The sequence below is a fragment of the Vanellus vanellus genome (genome assembly GCF_965231255.1).
Source record: "Vanellus vanellus genome assembly, chromosome: 3".
NCBI classification, from domain to species: Eukaryota; Metazoa; Chordata; class Aves; order Charadriiformes; family Charadriidae; genus Vanellus; species Vanellus vanellus.
This window is the reverse complement of record NC_138907.1, coordinates 35063864-35088818: the sequence shown is the minus strand read 5'-3', so window position 1 is coordinate 35088818 and position 24955 is coordinate 35063864. Positions and strand designations below refer to the sequence as shown.

The following is a 24955-nucleotide window of genomic DNA, read 5'->3' as shown; positions in this document are numbered from 1 at the left end:
GCTAGTGGAGTTCTGTCCTTGCAAGAAGTTTTAAAAGAAAAACAGGTTTAGTATTCAACTTTTGGTCTTGAAATAGATTTAAGGATCTTTTCTCAGATGATTAAATTAATTTTATATAAACTGGGCTTTTTTTCTTTCTTTTTTTCTATACTCGGTTCCTTTATTAAATTATTGCTGAAATAAAGTGAGTGAGTCTTTGTTTTCAGTGTTTAGAGTATTTTAAGATTTTATTTTAAAGTAATAGAAGAAGAAAGCAGGAGATACTAACTGAACAATTTACACTGAAGTGAAGCTATACCCAGCTTAGTTCCTGCAAATATTTACCCACTCTGAATACTTCAGTTTTAAATTGATGTTGTGACCTTTATGTATTAATATAATAAACTGAAAATATAATAAACTGATTGTGAAAAATAAAATCAGTTAATATGACACACAAATATCTCAAAATATATACTAGTGTATTTAATGTTTGCTTTTCCTTGCCATATCCTCAGAGTTGACTTTACATTTTGTAACGATTCCTAATAATTTGTTCTTCTGTTAGCCTCTGAAAATTTAGATATTTTTAAAGAGTAGGGCAGTTCTGTAGTCTTATAATACAAGACAGTAGATTTCAGCATTACTTTCAAGTTAAGTAGCAAGTCATTGTTGTGATCGCTTGTGTATTTTTAGTTTGAAATACACCTTTAATGTTTTAGGCTCGATACAAAGAAGCAAGAGAATATCGAAGAACAAAAGTTGATGCTTCATATAAATACATATTTGAAGTTCTTAGTGTCAGGCTAGGTTTAGACTTAACAACTGTGGAAGAAATGATTTTGGATGCCCCTTCGGTGAGTCTGTTTATATGTTTGTTGATTTCAATTATTAGTCAAAATATGTAGTTGGTATGAAGTGTTATCCATCATTGCAATTGTTTCTGCTAGAAAATGTGATTAATAGGGCACACAACTCATCTAAAATGATACCTGACTAAATCATTCAGCTTAGTTTCCTGACAGATTTGCAAATATTCCAAAGGTTTTTGATTGTGACTTTTTCATCTTTCTTACCTCAAGGTAAATATAATTGCTGGTGTTATTTTGACCCAAGGGATTCTTGTCACATCCACCAGTTCCATCAAGTTTCATCCATCTCAACCTGATATTATTATATTCTAAAGATGATAATTTTTATTTGTTAAGCAAGTCCTCACTGAAATGCCAAAGATACTGCAAAAATATATGTAACTTCATAGGAACGTTTTGAAAATTAAGACTGCTATTCAGTAATAAGAGGGAAGATTAATCCTACACCATTTAATTACATGACATTTGGAAAGACCCATTAAATAATTTCCAGTTTTGAATGCTTTGTTCATTTTTGAATGTTTAAAAGATGAGATAAAGTGGGTTTATAGAGCGAGTAGATCCCAAACCTGTGGCACTTGTGAAAGCTCAGTCATTCTTTGTGTGTCTTTAATGTTGTGTCTTTCATAGCCTTTCAAAGTGATTGAACAAACAGGAGCAACCAGCTAAACTGTTCTTTTACTAGAATATCAAAACTCAGTATGGCTGTATGTCCCTTGTCTTCTCTGATTGCGTGATGCGATTTGTATCTGTTAGAGAGATTTGATTTAGTATTCAAAACTTGGCCAGATATTGTCTCCTTCGATCAAACAAATCAATTGTTAGAACTTCAGGTGTTCAGTTACAAGCCAAATATAGTCCCAATACCAATTTGTTGTTTATTGTTTGTTTACTGATATTTATATATCATAAAATGTACTTAAACAGTACTTAAGCTTACACGACATAGAGATGCTTTAAGTGTTGTCAGTCAACTAACGTTTCCTTTTTTTTTTTGTAACGGTTCCTAAATGGTATATAGTTTTAGATCATCCTAACTTCATGTAAAACTGCTGTTCTATACTGAGTTTGACTAATTCAGACACTTGAGAACCTTTGGGTTCTTAAGGCTTCTTTTTTTAGTTTTGTTTTGGTTTTGGGTTGGGTTTTCAGGACCATCTGAAAACTTTATTGTTGGAAATTTTCCAGTTTTCAGTTTTACTTTATTCATAAACATTTTAGGCTGCTGGGGCTATGTCAACGTTGTCCTTTAACAAATTGTCATTTAGTAAATTACCATATACATATCATGTCTTCGACATCCATGAATTAAGTTTTACCCTTTAAAGCATTAGCCTGTATGTGTAGTAACGGTGAGTGTTCGTACCACATGGACTTGAACCAGAAGCTATTTGCAGAGGCAGTAGCCACAGGGACAGCTTACATCTTACCTCCTGTGTAAAGTCATATAAGCCCAAAAGTTACTGTTCACCTTTCTCTTCCTCTCAAGTTGGAGTGCTTTTTGTAGTAGTGAATCCTTTTCTGATTTTTGTTATTGCCCTTTCAGTACTGTACCAATTTAATGCCTTTCGAGAGCTGACTTGCTTTTACTACTTTTATTTTTGCACAATTTTGTCTTCTCAAAAGAGTGGTTTTAAATTCTGTCCACCTGGGTGTCACTTATTTTCCTATCATTGTTCTGATTCAGATTTTATATTATTTGTTATGGGCAAAAAATCATGCTCATAAGAAATCTACCACATCTAGAAGTATGTGCTTTGTGCTTGAACGTGTGATGCATCTCCAGACATACGTGCCAGCTAAATTTCTGACTTTTTTGATGGGGGCAAAACAGGTCTCACTGCCAAGGTTGAGCCCTTCAGTTGGACAATTTGAATGCTCAGTCACATCCTGTTGAGTTAGTCATCCTTACAGATAACTACAGAGACTGTGAAAGAAGCTGGATTTTGACCAGATCAGTACCTTCTGATCTCCTTTAAACTTTCTTTCAGTGCTTTTCAGACCTTTGTTCCTTTCCTGCTAAATCACATATCCTGGTTTTACTAGGGCACATAAATTGCCTAGGGCAGTTTGATAATTCAGATTTTGGAAATCCTAGCTATGATTTCAGGCAAGTTCTTCAGAATGATAATCTACACCCAAATAGAGTGTGTTTCAAAGCTTTGAATCCTTACTATCCAAAGCACCTTGTATAACAACAAAATCAAAGTGGCCATCTAGAGATCCATAGTGTTTTTAGGATGGCCAGTTTATGGACAGGTACAGCAAGCTAATTATGGGGCAGCATGACCTCCCACAGATGTGATATCACTGTCCTTCCAGAGGTCAGCAGAATCTTTGTTTTCATGAAAAAGTTTTGGAGCCAATGTGGCCAATTCACGTCTGCAGAATAAAATCCTATGTGCCATGTTACTTGTCTTTTACAAATTAATCTTTTACGTTTAGGGGTAGGGTTGCAATAGCAGGGTATGTCAAGTCATGCAAATCTGATGTGTGTGTTTCTAAGTCTCTTATGACCAATTACTTCCAGCTGAAACTTTAGACTTACAGATCTCTCTAAGTGACAGAATATCCTCCAATGTCTCTGCATTACTGCACAAGACCATAAACATTTGATATACAGTTATCAGGAGCTAGGCCACACGTGTCTGCAGGTTCAGTACTTGAAAGCAATATTTGAAATATCTGTTATGTTGTTTTGTAACTCGTCACAATATTTGAGGAAAAACATTACGTGCCACCAAAACTTTAAACAGTGGGATGGTCAAATTATTTCTGCATGACTTAAAGGCAAAGAAAAATATTTTGAGTAACAAGTATTCACTTTTTGATTTAACAGTTGGAAGCCTTTGATTCTTTTTTTGCTAAGGGAGGAAGTAAAACATTGAAAGTTTTCTATCAAGAAGGAGAAGCACCAGGAATAGGTAAATTTTTAGCAATATTAATACAGACAGATGTAGTAGTTTCCCAGGATAAAATCTGTTTTTACTTGTTCACAATTTTGCAGCCTTTTTCTATAAGGACTGAAAATTCATAGTTTAAATGCTTACTTCAAGTGAAATTGTTTAGAAAAATTCCAGTCAATTTTAGCCATTCTTGAAAGGAAGGCTATTAAAATAAAAGTTCTGAAATCTTAAATTGGTTGCAACTTTTCCTTACAAGAGTTACGCCCCCAGTTCATTAGAAAGCACTTTCATAAGCCTGTCTGAATTCACGTTTATTACAAATATTTGAAATTTTTTAGTTTTCACATGGTCAGGAAAGAATTAGAATTTAATGTCTAAAATCCCTAATGATTCTCTAAACACTGAACATGCTGTTCCCTTATCTGTTTATATGAAACTATCAAATTGCATAGGATTATATCATAGAGGACCTGCTGGTATATTATATTCTTTATTTTCTCATTTAGGTGTCACATCTTGTTTGATAGGGTGAATGCAAATAAACAAAGAAAGTACCTCATTCACAAGCAAATTACCCCAGAATGATGGGTCTGACCAATTTCCTCTTTCAGTGCAATACAATATACCAAAATAGATTTGTAAGATATATGTTCTATATTTGATGTAGATATTTGATTGCGTGGTTTATTACAGGCATGAATTCAGCTGGGTTTGATTCTCTTACACACAAAGGAAGAAATTATTTCTGTGTCGAATTTTATTTCGCTATATTGATTTTAAGCATTTTATAATATCTTTACTTTTAAAACCAGTGACACCTATGAAATTCTTTTCAGAATGTGGTCGGACAATTCCAGGAGTTGTAAAAGGAAGTAAAATGATGCAATTCTATGTGGACAACACACCAGACAAATTCGTAGGACTATGCTTATTTTTTGTTCGTTGTAAGAATGACAGCCCTATAAATGCAAAAACTATACATGAGGTATTCTCTCATATATTTCAAAAACTAAAAACTTTAAAAGTAGCTATTTTGTTTCATTATTTGTTTCACTATTGTCACATAACTAAAGTTACTGGTAACTGCATTTTTGAATGTTAAGCTGTATCACGCTCTTTGCTCTCCTGTTTGGGTAGACAATGAATAGCTGTATTACTTCAGCAAATACTCAGGATATCTTGTGAATTCAGTGTCTGACAGGACTCTTGTTAAAGAATTCAGCATTTAGATTAGTTTCTCATTGTCCTTGTTGTTTTTGAAGAGGTTAAAGCCACTAAGTACATTTTCGATGTGATCAAAATCTCTGAACTAGAAGCATTCACTGAGAAGACTTTATTGCAAATACCAGGAGAGGAAAAGCTTTCTTGTACCTTTCTCTTTTATGTGTCTTTGAATGTGTGAAATACACGTTTATCCTATGTAAATTATGTAGCATGAGTTTTTCTGCTTTACAAGACAAATTCTTAGATAAGTGTGGGCGTAATTTTTGTTTATTTACACATCTTGATACTCAGGCAGTGCTCAAGGGACTGTAAATTGATAAGAATCAGTCCTATATATGTATCTTCTAATTAATAAGATTTCAAATTCTTCAGACAGAAAGTACATTATTAATTTATATACTTTAGATATTAAAAATGTTTTATTCCTTTTGAGAGCTGAGAAGGCGAAGGGAGAAAAGCACTATTAGAAGTAAGACACAAGATCTCTCTTTATCAGAAGTCTCATGTCATAAATATTACTTATGCATCAGATTCTTTATTGAAGTGATCAGAAAAGGAAATTTATGTTCTAGGAAGTTTGTTACATGAAATATGTTAATATTTACTGATTTGAGGGACGTTTATAATTATGGAATACTAAATTTAGTCAGCACTTGTAAAGTTTAGTTTTGGAGAGTAGACAAAAATTTTGTCTGATCCAAAGTAATATACATTCAGTCAGATAATAGCTTCTAATATAATTTCAGGCATTTTGGACATTCAGAGCATTTTTGCTACTTGCATTTCATTATTTAGTACCTAATTGTAGATGGGGACACTTAGAATATTTTTAATTGTTATATACTATTAAAAAAAATTCCAAGCTTTCTGTATGATAGGGAAATAACTGAAATTACAAAAATATAACCTGGCAGCCCTTTAAAACTGTATTAAATCATTATTGACTTCCCTTTTTTAATTGAAAACATTATCTTATGGTCATATTGTAGGTGCCTTTATAAAAAATACACTGATTTTATGATACTGTTTCCAGTCTAAGTTACTGCATTACTAACAATCGTTCTGTCACAATACAGGATATATTCTTTGGTGTTTTGGATGCCACTGAAGGACTCCTACATGGTGTTAGGAATATGATAGAAAAGATTTTTCTCCCAGCTATCCTTGCCACAAATAATTGGGGCGCTTTAAGTCAGACCAAACAGGATACAAAAGACAAACAGAATTTTGTGGAAACAATTAACAGATACCTTTCATTTTTAGAAGGTAAATGTTACATTTAAGAAGTAATCAAACTAGAGGTATTCTACTTAAGAATTTCCATTTAAAGGCAGTAGCACATAGGTGAGGAATTTTTCACATTCTGCAAGGAAAAATAAAATGATCAATTACTTGCATAATAAATACAAGTAGATTATTTACTTGAGAAAATACTCTAGTGATTTGTTACTTTTAAGGAAGAACACTGGATTTAAAATAAGAATTTTCTGCTTTATGTAAGTGCAGTAAAATGGCTACTGTATTGGAACAACACTGATTCAAACATATGTTCCCAAACTTACACTAGTAAGTAGAGTCTTAATTGTTTCTGTATTGTTTTGTTTTGTTTTGTTTTGTTTTGTTTTTTCTCAGGGGCTATAATAAGCATTGAAGGAACTGTTCAGTTAGAAAAAATAGATTACATTAATTTTTCTAAACTCCAGTCCTTTGAGAAAGTAACTGCAGCAGCTGATAGTCCTGACATGGTTCACCAGCTAGAGGAAGTACTTATGATATGGTATAGACAAATTGAACAGGTAAGTTTTTGTTTTAACGCATCAATCCAGCATGAATATGGATAGATATTTATAAATGATACGTGAAACTTGCCTGAAGTTAGCTGAAGGCTTTTGCTGCATTTGCACCTAAGACAAGTCCTTCACTTCTATGTACAAGTGTAGTTAAGTAGGTAGTCCTTATCCCTAGGAACTAACAATCTAGCAAGAATAAGAGTTTCTGAACAGTTAATACACAAATAGTAAGAAGGAGAGGACAGAAGGATGCAGGAGTAATAACATTGGTGAGGACCACATATATATACAGTTAAGTATACTCTATACATAACCTGTTAAGTTTCTGCTGCCATTCATGGTATGAGATACTACTCTTAGAAAGAGCTTTGACCAGGCCCAGTAAGGCATTTTTGCTCTTCTGTAAGTCTTACGTGGTAAGGTCTCAGTTATCCAATAAATTAGCGCTTGAGACTTTAAACAATCAAAATACAGAATCTGGCTAGACCAGGACATACTCTTACTTACAAGGGCATACTGTGTTTAGTGTGTTTATCTCACAGAATAAAAATGTAAAAAGAGCTGGCTACATGTTTATGAACATACAAATGAGTACATTTATGACTTTGATATCTGATATTTAATGTTTTTATTAAAATAGTTCTTCAAGTTTTTTTTACAAGTTAAGTTACATTTGGTGCACTTCAATCCATAGATTCTGATTAAAGAAAAAAATACAGGTATGTGCTGAGATTCACCCGGTTTATGACAGCAGTTGAACATATGTATTAGTTGCCTTCGTTCCAGTTTAAGAATATGATTGAGTTCAATTCAGACTTAGGATGCTTTTCCAAATCAGAACCATTTTCATGTGTCAATAACTGCAAGCTTGTTCCTTTTTAAGTTAGTATCTTCAGAGTGTTTCTCCTCTTCATTATAATGATTTGTCTGTTCTCTATAGGAGACTTTTGTGTTTGTTTTTTTTTTTTTTCAATTTCATTGCAGGTTCTGATTGAGAGTAAGCAGATGAGGAAAGAAGCTGATGATTCAGGTCCACTGACTGAACTAGAGCACTGGAAATGTATGTCTGCTAAATTTAATTTTATTATTGAGCAGATCAAAGGACCAAACTGCAAAGCTGTCATTAATGTTCTGAATGTTGGACATTCTAAATTACTAAAGGTAATGTTTTTTCTTTTTTTTTTTTGATTGGTTTTTACTATAGTAGACAAAGCTTGTGATATTTATTTTATTTCATTGCATCGAAGAGATATTTCTTGAGGAGAATTAAGAGAGGAAAATTTAGATATGCTGCTGGTGTGCTTAATATATTAAGAGAAATAACAAGACATTTTTAGAGATACAGATAAAAATTATCATAAAGGAAAATAACTTTTATTGCCTGCTTTGAAAATGCCTTTAAAAATTAATTTACTAAAGTTTACTTCTGGCAAGTTAAAGAAATAGTTCACTATGTATGAAGTTTTTTACAGTTCTGTTTTGCCTCTAGATGTGGCAGGAGCTAGATGCCAGAATCACAGACGCAGCAAATGAATCAAAAGATAATGTGAAATACTTACGCACACTTGAAAAAGTTTGTCAGCCACTTTACAACTATGATCTTGTAAGTATGCTTTCATCATTTTTTAAACATAGTTTAGGTATTTACATAGAACGCCCAGGGCAAAAGAAATCTTTGTATTTGCTTAAAAGTAAAAGTATCTAATTTACTTTTCTATTTTTCTGATTTTTTTCTAAATGCCTGTGAAGCTAAATGTTAAAGCATTAGTTTATTCTATATTACATAAAATATATTTTAAAATATGTATTTTATCAATAAACATACATAGGATTGCCTAGTAAGTCAGTCCTGCTACCAATATTTTTTTTAAATAAGTTTAAACAGGTACGTATTTTATAATACAAGAAACTCAAAATATGTCTTTCACTGAAAATTCCATATAAGTTAATGAATAATCACACAGCTGTAACCAAAATACCAAAATTTCAGTTATATAGCGAATAATGAAATCTAGTGAAGTACTAAATGAGTAAATTAATATTTCGATATTGAAAACAGTATTAGCTGCTTCTAATTGCAGAAGTACCAGCCAGTCAGAATTTAAATAATCGGTTGTCCATGTAGTCAGCCCTAGTTCAATGTAACAGTTATTATGTTTAATATTAATTATTTTAACAGTTATATGTTTCTAATGATTGTTGCAAAATAGAGTGGAAGGAGGGAATACCCTAGCAAAAATAGCGTATTCTGCTTTGTTTGTTAGTGCTCCTTGTTTTGATCCTACCAGCCTCCTGTTGTTTGTCAGGAAGTGTTGCATTTCTTTTGAATTGCTGGCGGCTTAGGATCCTACTTCAAAGTTTTAACTGAGGGTAGCGAAAAGTCTGTGATAATATATGATATAGAACTGATATTGCATGGAATAGTAGAAGGAAGGGGTACAATAAACAGCATTACTAAGACCCTGTTTATCTTCAGCTCTTCAGAGTATCACTAGAGGGTGCCAGGTACCAGGCCATAATGAGGAGCTGCTTCATAAGAGTTATTAAGATAAAATTATTTTTATCTTAAGCAAAGATAGACATTTGTGGATGGAAACCCATTAATGAGTTAATTGCTTTACTAATACAGGATCATTTACTATAGTTCTTTGTTTAATCTGTAACAATTTGGATAAATCTAAATTTCTATTTCATTTCTGGGAACATGGATCAAGATAATTTAGGTAGGATTTTCTATTGTATTTAACTTAAAAATAATGACACCCAAGTTAAATATATCCTGTTTTAAAAAGAACTACATTCTGGATTGAGTTGAATTTAATATCTGATATTAAAAAGTGTTTTAAAAATTAGTGGATTAGGAATGGATTACATGCAGATTTAATATATTTAGGGTGTGCATAAAATATGGCATTTAGTGTATGCAGTATCACACAGTCACATTTGTAGCTGAAGTGGGTTACTACATGAAAATTTAGACTGAGCATTTAACTTGGGGCTTTGAATCAGAGGAATCACTATACAGTCCTGTATTCAGGGTTTTATATTTTGTTAAGGATGATGAAAGAAAACCAGTAGACTCAGAATCTCCCGATTCCCTTTTGTGTGTGTGGGTGGGGGAGGAGGTTGATGAACAATATGTGGACACTGAGGGTTGTTTTTATACCATATAGCCTTTCTTTCACACTCTTTTGCCAAATGCAAATGCCTGCTATGTCAGTCCACAGTATCAATGTATCTACTATGAGTTTGAAGCCCAAACTTAAGGCTTCTCTGTTAAGCTGTGACAGTCAAAATTACTTTTTCTTGATGTTCTGAATTGCAACTCTAAGTCCCTGATAATGTTAATGACTTCACATTTTTTTTTACTTTTCTCCCCCCTTTTTTTTTTCCAAAATACTTTGGAAGTTATTCAATTACAGAACACTTGTATTAGCAAGGTTTGATTTTAATGATGTCATAGAATCATTATGGCTGGAAAAGACCTTTAGGATCATCAAGTCCAACCATTATCTAACTCTACCAGGCTCACTTCTAAATCATGTCCTTGAGCACCATATCTGGACAGCTTTTACATACATCCAAGGATGGTGATTCAAGCCCTTCCCTGGGCAGCCTGTTCCAGTCTTTGATAACCCTTTCAGTGTAGAAGTTTTTCCTAAAGTCTAACCTAAACCTCCCCTGGCACAACTTGATGCCATTTCCTCTTGTCCTATCGGTTGTAGCTTGTGAGACTCTCTACTTTCAGGTAGTTGTAGCGAGCAATAAGGTCTCCCCTCAGCCTCCCTTTCTTCAGACTAACCAACCCCAAGTCCCTCAACTCCTTATAAGACTTATTCTCAAGACCCTTCACCAGCTTAGCTGCCCTTCTCTCGACCCTCTCCAGCACCTCAATGTCCTTCTTATACTGTGGTGCACAAAACTGAATGCAGTACTCAAAGTATGGCCTCACCAGTGCCAAGTACAGTGGGACAATCACTTCTCTAGCCCTGCTGGCTACTCTATTCCTGATGCAGGCCAGGTTGTCCTTGGCCTTCTTGGCCACCTGGGCACACTGCTGGCTCATTTTCAGCTGGCTGTCAATCAACACCCCCAGGTCTTTTTCTGCCAGGCAGCTTTCCAGCCACCCCTCCCCAAGCCTGTAACATTGCATGGGGTTGTTGTGGCCCAAGTGCAGGACTCTGCCCATTCACATGTTTCATGAAATCATTGTTTAAGGTTTAGATACTTCATATGATGATTGAATGAATTAGGGACTCATTAATGACATTAACATTGTGACATTTAATGAGTTTTGCAAAAAGTCTGAATGAAACATTTTATGCAATCACAATGTAATTGCATAAAGTATATGTAACAGCTGTACTTGAAGGAAAACAAAAGCATTAAGCACAGAAAACACTGCCAGCTGCCAGAAGAATACTTCCTTTTGTGCCAAAAAATGCAACCTGTACTTTTTGAATCAGTGTTCAATTTTGATCATCAAAATACAATGTTAAAAATATTCATATTAATACCCTTAATCTAATTCCTCACCCGATCATCTTGGAGTTTTATTGGTTTTATTAGTTGAGGTTTAAATGATTAGCTTTTTTTTTTTTTTTAACAAGAAACCTTTTGGTAAATTGCCATGGCATTTTGAAGATTGGTTCATATGATTTAGGGAAAAAATTAATTTAGAAGTTGTCCATCAAATAAAAATATAGTTCCTAAGAATGGAAAGTAAAGTTTTTCTCGAAACTCCGCTTTAAGGTATCAATGACACATGGAATACCAAACTTGATAAATGCTATACGAATGATTCACAGTGTTTCAAGATACTACAATACTTCTGAGAGAATGACATCATTGTTTATGAAGGTAAATATATTAAGTATAATATTAATTATAAAAAATATATTTTTTTCAGAAAAAAAAACTCATTTTGTTTAAATCAGTAGGACATTTGTTAAGAAATGGCAATAAATAGCAGGTGTCTACATGGGAAAGGAAGAGAAGCCTGTTGATCAGGAGAGGATTGAACTTGGATTAGAGACTTGTCTTCTTGAAGGAAGTTTGTTGTTATTCTTTGTTCAGCAAGGGTTTTTTTGTTGTTGTTTGATTAATCTCCTGATCTGAATTAATCTGCTCAGTTGTTTCCTAACTCACTGAATCCACAAAGATTCTTTTATTATCAGCCTTGAAGACCTAATTAAGTAGATGGGCCATCAGTCTGGCTCATGTCTGTTTACATTTCAACCCCTTGTGTTATGGTTTGATAAACCCATGACAATTAGTGTTGTTTAGGCAATTATTCTATCACCTAATGACCCCTCCCCACTCAGGAAGAAGAATCGGGGAAAAACAAGGAAACACGAGGGTTGAATATAAATAGATTTAATAGGATAATACAAAATAATTAACATTAATAATACTAAAGAATCAGTATTGATCCCGATACCAATATAAAATATGCAAGGATTATACTCAGCCAGTTATATCAGTAGGAAGCTGTGCACTTCCAGCAGTGGACAGCAAATGTCACACACTGCAAGCACTACAGCTTCGGGGGAAAGGGAAGGCCTCAGGGGTCCACCACCAGGGCAAGATGTTCTCGGGACTGCCACCATCAAGGAAGAGGGAGCACCTCACAGCAAACTTGCTAATTTGTGTTGAATGTGACATTCATGGTATGAAATAATCCTGTTGGCCAGCTTGGGTCAAGTGCCTGGGTCTCGCTTCTCCTCATCCCTGCACCTGGTGAGCTCAAAAACCCCGAGACCTTGAAACTCACATACCATAGCTGGCTATAAAGTAAATACTTTCACAAATTGAGACACTAGAGTCTTCTAAAAGTGCAGTTTTCCCAAGCATTAGAAAAGAAATTAGTCCTGTGTCCCTCAAACCAGGACACCTTTTTTGTTCCTGATGCCCCTTCCTGGGTGGGGAGGGGTTGTTGGGTGAATAATTGTCTAAACGATGATAAATTCTTGTGGGTTCCTCAAACCATAACAAAGTCCTATCTACAACATAACCAGTCATTATATTACAGTGTGAGGCTGCCTTTGGTGTGGCAGTTCTCAGTCTTTATTCAGTTAGGGATTCTTGAGACCTGCTTACGGTAGTCTCGTGTGTCAGGAAAACTGTTTTGAATTGTTCATGTTATTTAACAGACACAAAAGATTATCAACCTGTAGCTATTCTCTGAGATGTGTTTTCTATATCTGCATTCACTCCTGTCCTCCTTTCTCTCTTTCTGTCATTACAAACTTTGGACTTTTGTGGTTGAGAAGTAGAAGGATGTTCTTTCCTTTTCGTAACCATGGGAGACCAAAGTAAAGACATACTGCTAAGAATTTTTTTTAATGGCAGTTTTTAAATAAGGATGCACACACTACAAAGTGTAAAGATGACAACATAAATGAAGAGTAGTTATAGTTAAATAACTTTGTTCTTGAGTTATGGTTGTTGACATTCTGTGTTTATGCATATGTATTGCTGGACTTGTAGTACTTACAAATACTTCCTGAGACTTAAATACACTTCTGGGAGTGTTTTAGGGCTTTGATAGGGTGTTTTTCACGTATTTAGCCACTATTATTCCCACAAGTGAAATTTATCCAAACTCTGATAATACTAATACATGAATGTGTGAATTTTGCTAGATTTTACAAAACAGGCAATTTTCCTTATAAGCTTGAGACCTGCTTGTTTTCATTTGTCTGCGCTAGGTTACAAATCAAATGGTCACAACATGTAGAGCATATATTACAGATGGTGGCTTGTCTCGTGTCTGGGAGCAGGAGACATCAACAGTCATTGGAAAAATTAAGGTTTGTATTTTGGTATTTTATTATTTACCTACTAAACCTATTGATTACTTACACACACAAGGAAGCCCATATCAATATGTATCAAGTACTTCACTCTTCTTTACTGTTTTATTTCATGTTTCGAGTGTTTTCCCATTTCTTAGCCCTCTGACGTTTGTTGAAAACAGAGTGGCCTCATTTTTATCAGGGTGGTCCACCAATGACCTTGGAATTGTCATCTTCACCATATATGTGACCATGTAATTTTGTCATCCTGCATAATCCACGTTCTTCACCCTTAAGGGTATCTGGTATGGTACCATCTTCATCTGCCATGGGGAACCTGGTATTTGAACAGACTTTGTTATACTAGCTTCTACCAGACTTCTGTGGCACACTGTGAAAGTTCAGTGCTAAGAGAGTTCCTCTTCTGGAAGATGGTTCCTCTTCTGGAGCCAGTGGTGACATATTAAGAACTAATTAAGCACTGCAACATGCTGTGGCAAACTGCGTCCAGCTGTGGAGTTACTGGCTGCCAATACTGACTTAATTTCCACCTTCTCCTTTATCAGACCTCAGCTACTGACTTCTTATCTTGACCAGAAAGGTGTAGGATTTCATAGTCCTTTAAAAATAAGGTCCAGAGGTACAAAAGAAAATGTACTGAATGTATCTCTTCTGACCTGACAGAGTGACATGATTCTAATAATTCATCTGTTTCAATGAGGTTATCTTGTGACTCTTCTGCAACTGACAAGCTCTCATTATTCCATAAGAGAAATATAAGACCAGTTTCTAATCATGGCGATCAGTCTTCATTCTAGTATCTGTATATTCTTGAAGATCTGAACATTGCTTTCAATGAGGACCTTTTCTCATTTCCTGTAATTCATAGCTAATTGTTATATATACCTGGTCTAGTGGGAGGCATCCCTGCCTATGGCGGGGGGTTGGAACTCGGTGATCTTCGAGGTCCCTTCCAACCTAAACCATTCTATGATTCTATATATTCGTAGTCTGGTGACTGCCAGTATGTTGTGATAAAATCTGCCTTCAGTTTTCCAAGAACTGACAGAAGATTTTGTATTCCAGTGATTATAGACTCTATATTTCTCACCAGTCATTATTTTTACATCTAGAAAGTCTTAGTATTTTAAGTAAATAATCACCTGAGAAAGATGGATTGTTTTTCAGTCTTACTTTAACTCAGACTTGACAGCACACGCTAGTTTGTATAACCAATTTCCTTTAAATCCCCTGGGAGTTCCAAACAGTCTACCCTGTTATGCCAAAATCTGTTCTTAACCAGAGGACAGTCTGACCATTCTTAATTAAGCTAATGGCTTTTCTTAATATTAAAATGTCTTCTTTAGAGCAGGAGTCATCACCTGCTCTTTGCTGGCCTCTACTTTCCCCTTCTTTTTCTGGCAATTTATTTCCAGTGTGAAGTCCTTCACTGTACTGTACTGTTGTATGTTCATATGTTGCAAATATTTGCTACACATACTGAAAGAAAAACAATGCATGTGAGTCATTATTGTCTGTTGACTGAAACTAGATTCAGTGATAATTAACCACTTTGGAATGACAGTAGCTTTGAGTTCTCCAGTCTCTCACCCATAAGCATAGCATGGCATAATGAGTGTGGTATTTATTCCTTCACTTTTTAGGACTGCATGTTTCTATTGAAAGAATATCAGAAATGCTTTCATGAAACAAAGCAAGAGATTTTGGAAACTCTAGGAGAAAAGACATTTGAAGTATCGGAAATGTACATTTTTGGAAAATCTGAAGCTTTTTGTAGGAGATTAGAAAAAGTGAGTATACTGTGTGCTGTTATTATCAGTAGAGAAGAAGCGCTTCTCCAAAGAACAGTTTACAAGGTGGACACTTTTCAACGTACATGCTCTTAATCATCCAATGAAGGAGTTTGTAACTCTTTATGGAGAAATTAGGCACTTCCACAGAGTAAGTCATCCCAATGACTTTAGGCAATTACCTCACAATGTCCTTCTGAATTTTTCAATTTATCTCTGTTAATGTGGAGAAAAATAATCTAATTGATCTAGACTTTGATTATTATTTTATTATTTAAAATTATGTGAAAAATAACACATCTTGGCTTTTTTAAAGTGTCCTAAGACTTTAAAAACTCCTGTTACTGCCAAACACAGTTCTTGCTTGGCTTTGTCTTAACATTTAGCTCACTAACCTGATGAAGGATTTTACACTAACATTCATAGAGTTTGTGTGGAAAAGATAATAGGCGCTCCTTGTTGCAAAATAAAGTCAGACAAGGCATATGAGGATAATGGGACAGTCATCACAGGGTAGGAATTCTGTGAGCCTTTGATGTTTTTCCATATCATGCAGCATATATACTAATCTGTATGGTTGGTACTTTTATTCTGTGAAATCTCTTTGTGTAATCAGTATGCATATGTCATGTTTTAACTCTTTTTCCATATTACCCTATTAAATCTAACAGTCAAATATAAAAAAGAAACCCTTTACCATCAAAAAGAACCAAAGATGATTTTACTTTGTATTGGATTGTGGTGAAAACTGATGATGAAAACTGAATTAACCATGCTCTGTTGAAGATACTTGGCTCAAAAGCTCAGAAGCCGCACACTTCTGAATGCAGTAATTAGAGAAGTGGCTACTGTTTATTTTATTTTACTTGAGTTTTGGTTTATAGAGGAATTAACAAATAATTTGTTCTGAGCATGAATATAATGTTTATATTTCAGATTACAGAGATGATAACTGTAGTACAAACATTTTGTGCGCTGAGTCTGTCAACCATTGAAGGCATAGATGTTATGGCAATAAAATTCAAAAGTATCTACCAAAGTGTTCAAAAGAAACAATATGACGTCCTTGATCCACGAAAAACAGAATTTGACGTGGATTTTGTGAACTTCATGGCAAAAGTTGAGGGTTTAGAGGTAAGTGATATTGCTACCTATAACTTACCTGGGGAAGAATCTCATCACTATTTCTCAGTATCTCCCTGAATGTCAGTGAGACTTTGAACTGTGAATAGGCTACATTGTTCTTCTTCCAAAGAGCATAGAATTTGTGTTTGTCTGGAGGGAGGCTTCTTCCATTCCTTCTCCTCCTTCCAAAGGAAACAGTAAAATATGGCTCTCACTGAAGATCAGTCACTCTGCAGCCGAAATGACAAAAATTATGAGACCAGAGAGAATGATCTATATGGGAGTGGTTTATTTGCCTTGGAGGCACATGGTTAGATTTTGGGCAGAACAAAGCTGCAACTGTTTTCAATACATGATTTGATTCTTTGCTAAAATTGTCTGGCATTTTAAGAGATAATTTGACTGAATCTAGCTATTTATTGATTATGTTAGACATAGACTGGTGAAGGCTGCTATTTTGTGCTTTAAGCAGTAACAATTCCAAATGCTGTTTTGTTAAGGAATTATCAGACACCTAAAAACTATTATATGACTAGGAAAACTATACTAAACTATATGTTCTTTAGATACAGATACAGACGTTTATGCGTACCTGTTTTGGGAGAATTTTGTCTTCACAGCATGCACTCCAGTTACTTCAAAGGTATTGGCAATTATGTTTTAAAATTTTTTAAAGTAACTTCAAACTGCTGATTAGCACATTTTAAATAACATGGCTAATTTTAGAACAAAGGGCCTAATCAAGAATTTTTCATTATTGGTGTTCTGAACCATGTAATCATCATAAAAGATGTATTTTAGCTTTCTTATGTCAATCAATATATTCACCTGTTCCTTAACTTCATTACAGTTTATTTTGTATATACTAGAGGATACTAAAAAAAAAAAAAACCAACTAAAAAATCCTACAACAGCAACAACAACAAACAAAACCACCAGAGCAGAACTTTTCAAGTTGTTTAAACTTGCTAAAAAAAAAAAAAATCCCAGATCCAGAAGTGTTTCCTAGCTTTGTGCTTCCTTCATTTGTATAATGTACCCCAAAATAATAAATACCAAAAAAATTTTTTGTTTTAGAAATATCATTTTGGATACTCATTTTTAATACAGGTTTCAAAATCTGAGAATGCCATGCCTTCAAGAAGAAATAGTACATACAGTTGGCTGTATACTTCAACATTATGTAGCAGAACTTGAAGCTACTAAAAAGGTATTTCATTTCTTTGCAATAAATTGTAAACATCATGTTAAAATAAGAGCAAATGTTTTAATATGACTAGTTTTTCTTTATTCTGCCTATTTCACTAACTGATTGTCAATGACCAATTTATCACACTTCTATTTTCCTGTTAAAGAAAACAGACCTGAGTGTGTAGGCAAATATGATACACATGCACTTGCAGGAAAATGTGTCATTGCAATTTTACCTTTTAAACCAAATATTTTCTGTTATTCCTTCATTGATTATAGAAAAAAAAAAAAAAAGCATGTTCTTTACTGGCTGTGTACATCACTTGCATATGCCTTTAATTTTTTTTACTACATGAGACCTCTACAGTTAATTTGCATTTATGCGTGGCTATTATCTAATGCTGTGATAGTATAAAATAGATATAAAATGTAGGTAAGTTGCATTTATGTTCATTATAAAGTAATTTTCCATGATTGGTGTAGTGTACCATGACTGTAGCATAAATGAGAATTAACTTCTGGGGACTGTTCATGTCACTTGACTTTAAATTTTTAGAGAGGAATTAATCTAACATGACTTTGTATGTCTGCAAAATAAATATCTGGATCAGAACTAGACATCTGTACTCCCTTTCTACTCAAGAAAGAAATGAGTATTCTAGAGTCAATTCATCTGATCTATTTCATGTGTTAACTTGAACATTTAAGTAATTCCCTTGAAATGATCATTTTTCTTCAATGACTATAAAGGGAATCTGGAAAAACAGACTGATGCAGATATTTTTTGAGAAATGTTTTCATTTTGTCAGATGAACGACATGTTTACGTGAGGAGCCAAGTATCTGCAAACTCTGCACTTAGTAGAAGAAAATGATTCCTCCAAACAATGACTTAAAACTGTAGCCTAGCATTGCTGCTCTGAACTACTTTTTACAGTGTCCTTTCCCTGTCTACTCACTGTATATAATACTTCCTGGATCTCTAGTTTCTGGCTAAATTTAATGAATGTATTTTCAGCAGCACTGCTTGCTTAAGAAATCGCTGACGTTACCCCTGGCTGCTTTTTCCCAGCCAAAAAAATAGGTACATTTCCTGAGGGGCTTTCATCCAGGTCAGTTCCTCTCTTAAGTTCACCATGAAGCTACTTTTAATTTTGTTTATTGGGACTGTGCAGAAGACAGTATAGGGGTAAGAAAACATGACAGTAAGTGAAGAGTGGTGTTTGCTTAAGCAGTACAACTGTTGTGTTATCAAAGGATAAGTTTGCACGCTTGAAGTTGGGTGGACACATATATTCTTTTTATGTTGAAGAATATGTCATGAAGTCCAACAAGGCCAAGTGCAAGGTCCTGCATGTAGGCTGGGGCAATCCTAAGCACAAACATAGACTGGGCAGAGAATGGATGGAGAGCAGCCCTGAGGAGAAGGACTTGGAGGTGTTGGTGGATGAGAAGCTCAACATGAGCTGGCAATGTGTGCTCACAGCCCAGAAAGCCAACTGTATCCTGGGCTACATCAAAAGAAGCGTGGCCAGCAGGTCAACGGAGATGATTCTGCCCCTCTACTCCCCTCTAGTGAGACCCCACCTGGAGTATTGCATCCAGCTCTGGGGCCCCCAACATAAGAAGGACATGGACCTATCTGAGCAACTCCAGAGGAGAGCCATGAAGATGATCAGAGGGCTGGAGCACCTTTCCTATGAAGACAGGCTGAAAGAGTTGGGGTTGTTCATCCTGGAGAAGAGAAGGCTCCAGGGAGACCTTATAGCAGCCTTCCAGTACCTAAAGGGGGCCTACAGGAAAGATGGTGAGGGACTCTTTATCAGGGAGTATAGCGATAGGACAAGGGGTGAAGGTTTTAAACTGAAAGAGGGTAGATTTAGGTTCAATATTAGGAAGAAATTCTTGACTGTGGTGAGACACTGGAACAGGGAAGTTGTTGAGAACCCATCCCTGGAGGTGCTCAAGGCCAGGCTGAATGGGGCTTTGAGCAACCTGGTCTAGTGGGAGGTGTCCCTGCCCATGGCAAGGGGGAGTTGGAACTAGATGATCTTCATGGTCCCTTCCAACTCTAACCATTCTATGATAATATACTGGCTAGTTTGAACTATTTATTAGATATTATTGGATTGCTTTTTATCTTTGCCGATCAAGTTATTTCTAATAAAAAGTTGTTCCCACTGCAATACTGGTTCTAAAATGCTTGAATAATTTGTCAATGCAAATTTGGTATGTAATAATTTTAGGTCAAATTTTTCTTGACTACAATGCAGCCATTCAGTGAGTAGGGCACCTTTTTTGTTTTTCTTGATTTGGGCAGAGATAAAAGCATGGGCTGTGTACCCAGGAGTCTCTACATGCGTATTCATGAGAATTTAGTATAAAAGAGCATATCACAGAATCATAGATTATCCTGAGTTGGAAGGGACCTACAAAAATCATGAAGTCCATCTCCTGAAATGTTAGCTATTAGTCAGGTGTAAGTGTCCGAAGAACAACGTTAATGTTTCTATTCAGGTAAAACCTCTCAGTTAATAATAGCTTAGGCCTTTCCTCTGGGCAGTTCCCAAGCAAAGGAGAAGCCCCAACAATGGTTCTCACAACACTTTGTTACACAGCTTGCTTTCACAGCAGGTGGCTCCAAAGTTACACAGCTGCACCTGTCAGGCTTGGCTTTGAATACTGGCTGCTCAGCTCCTAGGTTCGCAATGCCTTTTGGTGTACTCGGGGCTTTGTCATAAGTAAGCACAGCTAAGAAACAGCATGAGATAATGAAGACAGGAGACATACCGACAGTCGCATCAATGTATATATCTCAGAAGTGTAGCAGGTGGGGGAAGCAATACACTTTTCTCTCAGTGAGCTGTTGTGTGACTCCACACAAATTTAATCTGGGAGGAGGAAGAAATTGTGGTACTGGAGAAAAAAAACAGGTTAACATTTAAACATATTTTTTAATCTATGTGTCTAATATTGTTCTTATCATAGCTTTACCAAATTCAGAAAGATGATCCTCCTCTTGCTCGAAACATGCCACCAGTTGCAGGGAAGATACTGTGGGTGAGACAGCTATTCAGAAGGATAAATGAACCAATCAACTATTTCCATGTAAGTTGATGTGAGGAAAAATTGGGTGTTTTGTGTAACAGTGAACTGTCTTGCTTCATTAAAATGACCATAATGTTTCTGGCTATGATGATGTCACTTCTCATGCTAGGTGACCTGTTTATTTGTATGTGAATATCTAGTTAAAAAAATATGCTCTGCAGTAATCACTGTTGTAGATCCAAGATGTAGTGTTAGAATAGAATAGAATAGACTATTTCAGTTGAAAGGGACCTACAACAATCATCTGGTCCAACTCCCTGATCAATTCAGGGCTGACCAAAAATTAAAATGTGTTGTTAAGGGCATTGTCCAAATGCCTGTTAAACACTGATAGGCTTGGGGCATCGACCACCTCCCTACGAAGCCAGTTACAGTGTTTGACTGCCCTCTCAGTAAAGAAATGCTTCCTATTGTCCAGTCTAAACCTCCCCTGATGCAGCTTTGAACCATTCTGATGTGTCCTGTCACTGGATACCAGGGAGAAGAGCTCAGCACCTCCCTCTCCGCTTGCCCTCCTCAGGAAGCTGTGGAGGGCAATGAGGTCACCCCTCAGCCTCCTTTTCTCCAAACTAGAAAAACCCAAAGTCCTTAGCCACTCCTCATAGAACATTCCTTCCATTCACCAGCTTTGTTGCCCTCCTCTGGACACATCTGTCTAAAATTGCAGGGCCCAGAACTGCACACAATACTCAAATTGAGGCCACACCAATGCTGAATACAGCAGGATAATCCTCTCTTTTGACAGGCCAGTTATGCTGTGTTTGGTGCACCCCATGATGCAGTTTGCCCTCTTGGCTGCCACGGCACACTGCTGACTCCTGTTGAGCCTGCTGTCAACCAGCACCCCCAGATCCCTTTCTGCAGGGCTGCTCTCCAGCCACTCCTCTCCCAATCTATACTTGTGCCCAGCATTACTCTGTCCTAGGTTCAGAATCTAGCATTTCGACTTGTTAAATTCATCCCATTAATCATACCCCAATGCTCCAATCTATCTAAATCCATCTGCAAGGCCTCTTGTCCCTCAAGAATTCAACAGCACCTCCCAGTTTGGTATCATCATCAAACTTACTAAGGTGCATTCAACTCCTGCACCTAGATTGTTGAAAAATATATTGAACAGAACTGGACCTAGAATTGAACCTTGAGTAACACAGATGGTGACTGGTCACATTCACTACAACCCTTTGAGCTCTGCCCTTCAGCCAGTTCTTCACCCAGTGCACCATAACCCCACTCATTCCCTAGTTGGATAACTTGTCCAGAAGGATGCTGTAAGGGACAGCATGAAAAGCCTTACTAAAATCCACAAAACCTGTTTATTTGACCTGCCACTGAACTAGCACTCTAAGCCTGAAATATGCACTGAATTGTTTATATGTCTGTCTTTGTATTGCCCAAGGAAATATTCCACTGTTCCAGCCAGTGGTGTTTTTCTTTTTGTAATGGAGCAGACTGGAGCTTATATATAAGATTCGTGTCCTGTATTTTAACCAAGTACCCACCTCTTCTGTTCCTCCAGCCCCATAGGGTTCTCTATGGAGAATAATGTCTCTTTACCAAGAAGCTGCTAGGAATAGCTTAAGGCATAAACATGGACTGTCTGACATCCTGAAATTGTCTGGTGTCTATGTTTTGGTACTACTGAAAAAGCAAGTTTATTGTAAGGACCCACACAATAGCTGCAATACTTTACCTGAGAATCTGGTCACTAGTTTCACTGCAGATGATCTCTGAACTAGTCTGGAAACAGGGAATTCCATTACTGAAAAACTTCTCATTCTACATTTTCTATACCTCTTAACGCACAGGTTGGTACCAGCCACACAAGCTTTAACATTTACGGCCCGTAGGTATTTCTTGGTATTCGATTTCCTTCCTTTGTTGGAATAGTCAGAATCTTGCTATACTATGATCTGTTATAGCAATAATATTTCTTGAAATGTTTGAATGATTCTCCTAAAAAGTATCTAGAGTCTCCTGCCAAGTTAAGAACTAGAGCATCCATTTCACTGTGAATTACAAGTGTTTATCACGGTATAATGAAGTAATTGTTCTTACATGTGTTAAATATTTAGTATTTATTACTTACAAGTTTTTACTGACTTTATCACCATGTAAATTTGCATCACAAACACTTGATACAGAGTTTTTAAGAACTCTGTAAGTATAATTTGTAATATTAACTTATATGATGTATAGTCAATATTTAAATTGAGAAAAACCCAAATAGTATGGCTTTCTTTTGATGTGTTTTTGATTTGAATGTACTGTGTTTTAATAGAAAAAGTCAAATATCTTGGCAAGTCCAGAAGGTAAAGCAGTTGTTCAATTATACAACAGAATTGCCTGTGTATTGGTGGAATTCGAGGTAGTCTATCATAATGCATGGATGAAGGAGATTTCACAAGTACAATATCGTAAGTGATTAAATATGTAGTTAGCTTTTTTTAACAGTTATTGAATACTAAGTTAAACAAATCAAATCAGGTATTTTTTAATTACCCTTAAATATGCAAATTAATCATGGTCCACTAAGCAGGCCCAATAATACAAATCTCTGTCCCTTACTGACCTTGAAACTTGATTTTGGTGCAGAGGATTGCAGATTTGTTACACTGTTCGACACATGACTGGAAACAGTAGTGAAACAAATTTAAGGCACACAGTTGTTAGTTTTTGTATTCAAATTATTTATGTGTACCAATTAATAATTCTTCCTTTTTTCTTTCCACTATAATAATTTATAGAGTTGTATTATCCCAGTCCCTCCCAGGACAAGTATTACTTTATGCCTAGAAAAAAATGTTTGATAATCAAGCTTTCTCATTTTAAGATTAAATGAGAGTTGAAGTTTAAAATGTATTTTGTTTTAGTAGATTTTTCATTTAAATTGTAGATATTCTATGGGCATCAAAACTAGGACTAGATTTATAAGAATAAAATCTTGTCATCACACAGTCATCAGAATTTTTTGTGTTGCTGTTTCGGCTTTTATTTTGTTTTGGATTTTTGCAGTATCGCTATGTAAGCATTAATCCTCTGGGTTAACAAATTCCTGTAAGATACTGAGCATCTCATAAAAGTTTTGTGTTTCCAGGTCCTTAGAAAATGAATTTCATAATTTTTTTTAACTTGAGCTAAGAAAAAGTATGCACAAGACTGGATCTGATGCTCATTTAGCTTATGAGGAGAAAGGTTATATATGGCAGAAAGCTAATATGGTGAAAGTCAATTGCACATTTTCTTTGACTGGAAACAACGTGAAGCTATTTCACAAGTAACCATATGTATTTAATTACTATATAGTAATATTAGAAATCTGTGTTCCATAATAATTTATATAAAAGAAACAATTGATTGTCCTAGAAATTGATTAAAAATGTCTTTACAGCCTTACAAGCCACAATATTTGCGCGTCATCCTAAAACTGGGAAGTTCCTGGTTAATTTTGATCCCCAAATTCCAGAGATTGTCCGAGAGACCAAATGTATGATGAAGTTGGGTCTGGAAGTACCGGAGCAAGCAAAAAAGATAGTAAAACTAGAAAATAACCTGAAGTCAAACAAATTGCATTTAGAGGTAAACTTAAAAATTATCATGATTGCTCTTAAAAAAAAAAAAAAAAGAAAATCTGATGAACCATAGGAATTTTCCTATGGTTAAATAAAGATTAAAGCTGGGTACGAGGTAGTTTAAGGTAAATTTATGGAATGCATAGGTGGACATAGAGGATCTAATTTGAAAAACCTTTTCTAACTGCTGTGTGGGTTACTATATACTTAAATATAAGCATATATATATTTCTTATACCCTGTGGCATATTAAATATATTCTGGTGATGAAATAATTAAAACTATCCAAAACGTGTTCACTCTGAAAATCAGTAAAACACAGTTTTACAGAGTTTTTGAGAAGCAAAGATTGGAATTCTTCTGGATTAGAAGATACAGTACACCGCAAAAACATCAAGAATTTTGCAGATTACCTGCCAGAGAAGTCAAATTTCTGATACCTGTTGTAGTATTTGCTATTGTTGCAGTAGTTTGAGAAGCTTATATCTTGGGGATGAGGTGTACCATGCAAGACTGTGTGTGTGTGTGTGTGTAAGGCATAAGACTAGGGTATTTTAAAACTGAGTTTATATGTGACTCTA

The 24955-nt window shown here is 35.4% G+C and overlaps 1 protein-coding gene across 1 annotated transcript in view; it reads left to right on the top strand.

Annotated features, from left to right (window-relative positions):
- The window catches only part of DNAH8 (dynein axonemal heavy chain 8), a gene marked incomplete at its 3' end in the record, with an annotated part of 150799 nt that continues 125844 nt past the window's right edge, over positions 1-24955 (top strand). Inside the window, exons 1-17 of the mRNA XM_082480246.1 lie at positions 1-45; positions 702-836; positions 3691-3775; positions 4594-4742; positions 6058-6247; positions 6614-6777; positions 7756-7932; positions 8261-8374; positions 11524-11631; positions 13482-13583; positions 15233-15379; positions 16316-16513; positions 17071-17147; positions 17615-17714; positions 20683-20802; positions 23084-23219; positions 24194-24381. Coding sequence (XP_082336372.1) covers positions 816-836; positions 3691-3775; positions 4594-4742; positions 6058-6247; positions 6614-6777; positions 7756-7932; positions 8261-8374; positions 11524-11631; positions 13482-13583; positions 15233-15379; positions 16316-16513; positions 17071-17147; positions 17615-17714; positions 20683-20802; positions 23084-23219; positions 24194-24381 — 2076 coding nt within the window. The 5' untranslated portion in view covers positions 1-45; positions 702-815. The remainder of the gene's footprint in view (positions 46-701; positions 837-3690; positions 3776-4593; positions 4743-6057; positions 6248-6613; positions 6778-7755; positions 7933-8260; positions 8375-11523; positions 11632-13481; positions 13584-15232; positions 15380-16315; positions 16514-17070; positions 17148-17614; positions 17715-20682; positions 20803-23083; positions 23220-24193; positions 24382-24955) is intronic.